The sequence below is a fragment of the Sycon ciliatum genome, chromosome 3 (genome assembly GCF_964019385.1).
Source record: "Sycon ciliatum chromosome 3, ocSycCili1.1, whole genome shotgun sequence".
Lineage (NCBI taxonomy): Eukaryota > Metazoa > Porifera > Calcarea > Leucosolenida > Sycettidae > Sycon > Sycon ciliatum.
Window position 1 is genome coordinate 35786803 of NC_088645.1, and position 2500 is coordinate 35789302.

Sequence of the window (2500 nt, forward strand, 5' to 3'; positions counted from 1 at the left end):
GACAAGAACAAGAGCAAGGCTGGTGGTGGTGCAGCAGCAGCAGCACCAGTAGCCGCTGCACCGGAATTGCCCAAGATTGACATGTCAGCACTATTCAGTAACCGTGTGGAGGACACTCCCGATGATGATGCCGTAAGTGAAGACTGCCGCTAGTGCTGTTGTAACTTTATTCAGTGCCTGCTCACTCAGACACCGTCGAGTTGTTGACTTTTGTAGTGGCGGTGCAGTGTGCTTTGTCTCTTCGTATGGTGTGTGTGTGGGGGGGGGGGGGGCTTACAATGTCTAATGCACAGCTGCTCTGTGACACTGCTCTGCCAGGTGCTGTGAATCCATCTGGCTCTTCTCAATCCATACTGCAGTTACACTCCATTATTCACCCCAGTGTCTGGAGATAATGTGGATTTTGTAGAAAGAAAAGGTTGGATGACTTATGTGGCTGTCATGTCTGTGTCTGTCCGTGCATGTGTGTTTGCACAGATTGCGTCTAGAGAGGACTACAACATTGATCTCGCCGAAATAAAGTGCTTCGTCTTGGAGAACAAGAAATTTGTCAAACTGCCGCCAGAGGAAGAAGGTATGAGAATTGCACTGCAAGCCAACCCTTCTATCTATCCTCCACCCATTTCTCCTATCTGTCTGTCACTCGTCCACTCGCATTTCCTCTCTGTGTCTCTCCCGCTCAATCTTCTCCCATCGCTTGACTTCCTCCTTCAGTACTTCCGCTCTTATACCTTTTGTTGTGAGATGGAACTACGGGGCCCTGATCGGATTACCAACGGCTGACATTCCTGTTGGTCTTTGCCACCTTTTGGTTCTTTAAAAACTTATAAAAAGGCTAACCAAAAACATGCAATAAGCATCACTTGTCACTGCGACTTATAAATAGCCACAGTGATGCTACTACTTGTGCAACTTTTTGAGCTGGCTACTAGCAGTGGCATTGATATTGAAGCTGATGTTGTCGATGTTCTCTGTCTCTCTCCCCCTCACTCCCTCTCTCTCTCCCTCACTGTCTCCCATTGGCCTGTGTGTAGGTCACTGCTTTTCCGACTGCAGCTATGTGTTCCTATGCCGCTATTTCGTGCCGTTGGAGTCAAACGGGGACGGTGGTAAGTAGACACATTCACCTGTACTACTGATATCATTGTGTGTATCTATGACATAACCATGGTGAAACTATGACATATCCATGGTGTAACTATGACATATCCATGATGTAATAATGACATAACCGCAACATATCCATGGTGTAACTATGACATAATCATGATGCAATCATGACATAACCACGACGTAATCATGACATGACTATGATATAATCATTGTGGTGTGTATGAATAAGCATCAGAATCCTTGCGTTGCAGTAATGATCTACTGTACAAGCAGAAATATTCGTCGGGAATTCAATTTCGTCATTTTCCATTGGCCCAGTGTCCAAGTTAATGTCGATACGCCTTTTGTTACATTCAATATCCACGGACGAAGGTTTGAACCAGACAAACTGCCTTTCCCTTTGGAATTGGGCGAACTTTTTCGCCGACTAAAATGTCTGCTTATACACTAAGCGTGTTCTTCTGGCGAACCAACACCTATGAGTATTCCATTTTACTTTTCGAGAATTCTTCATATGAATGAATGAATAAATTTGAAACTTGGATGTTGAGCCGATAATAAAATGTAAAAATGGAAGAGACATATGGATACGAATGAGTGAACGAATGAATGAATCGTGTATGTTTCCCCCTGCGAATGCTTGTGCACAGATGAAGAGGAGGAGGCGTACCAAGAGGAGCTGGCCACGACCGTGTTCTTCTGGCAAGGGCACAACGCACCACAGATGGGCTGGCTGACGTTCACCTTCAGCTTTCAGAAGAAAATCGAACAGCTCATTGGCAACGACCTCAACGTCCGACAAGTCTTCCAGGTGAGCGAGTCATCCTCTTCTTGCACACCAGCCAGACACAGTTGACTCCTGATGTAACGACCACCATTGTGCAGGAGAATTAGTTCTTTACGGCTGAAGTTTGTTATAACAGAAATGCATCTACACTGTGCAGGGCATAGATTAACGGCCGAACATCGGACATTTTCCGGCCATTTTCGGTCACTGACTGGACATTTTCAATTTCACCGGACATAGTGTCCGGTCAAAAAAGTAAAAAAAAAAAAGAGCAGCGACCTTTCGACCTTTTTATGCAGAGTTGGGCTTTCTTCGGAGCTTCGTGCCAAATGCGACTTGCATATCGTACAACTAACACGTGCACCGTAGTCTCAGGCGTGAGATGAGCGATGCACTTGACCTGGAAGACTGGGATGCCTTCCTCGCCGAGTAAGAATATCAGCTGCAACTGAATTCTTGACTGCAACGCTTTCTTGTACATACATTTGTTGTCAGTAAATAGTTCAGTTTCTAATACTAATAAATTGGCGAATTGTACATAGTAATGTATGAGATACGTCCACATAATGAGTCATTTTGAATATACTTCTGTACTACTAA

General features: G+C 44.8%; 1 protein-coding gene across 1 annotated transcript in view; it reads left to right on the top strand.

Annotated features, from left to right (window-relative positions):
- Nucleotides 1-2500, top strand: part of LOC135812078 (protein flightless-1 homolog) — a 63765-nt gene that overhangs the window by 53578 nt on the left and 7687 nt on the right. Inside the window, exons 36-39 of the mRNA XM_065325409.1 lie at nucleotides 1-132; nucleotides 478-574; nucleotides 1035-1109; nucleotides 1764-1924. The exon at nucleotides 1-132 is cut by the window's left edge and continues 18 nt beyond it. Of these exons, the coding sequence (XP_065181481.1) occupies nucleotides 1-132; nucleotides 478-574; nucleotides 1035-1109; nucleotides 1764-1924 (465 nt within the window). The remainder of the gene's footprint in view (nucleotides 133-477; nucleotides 575-1034; nucleotides 1110-1763; nucleotides 1925-2500) is intronic.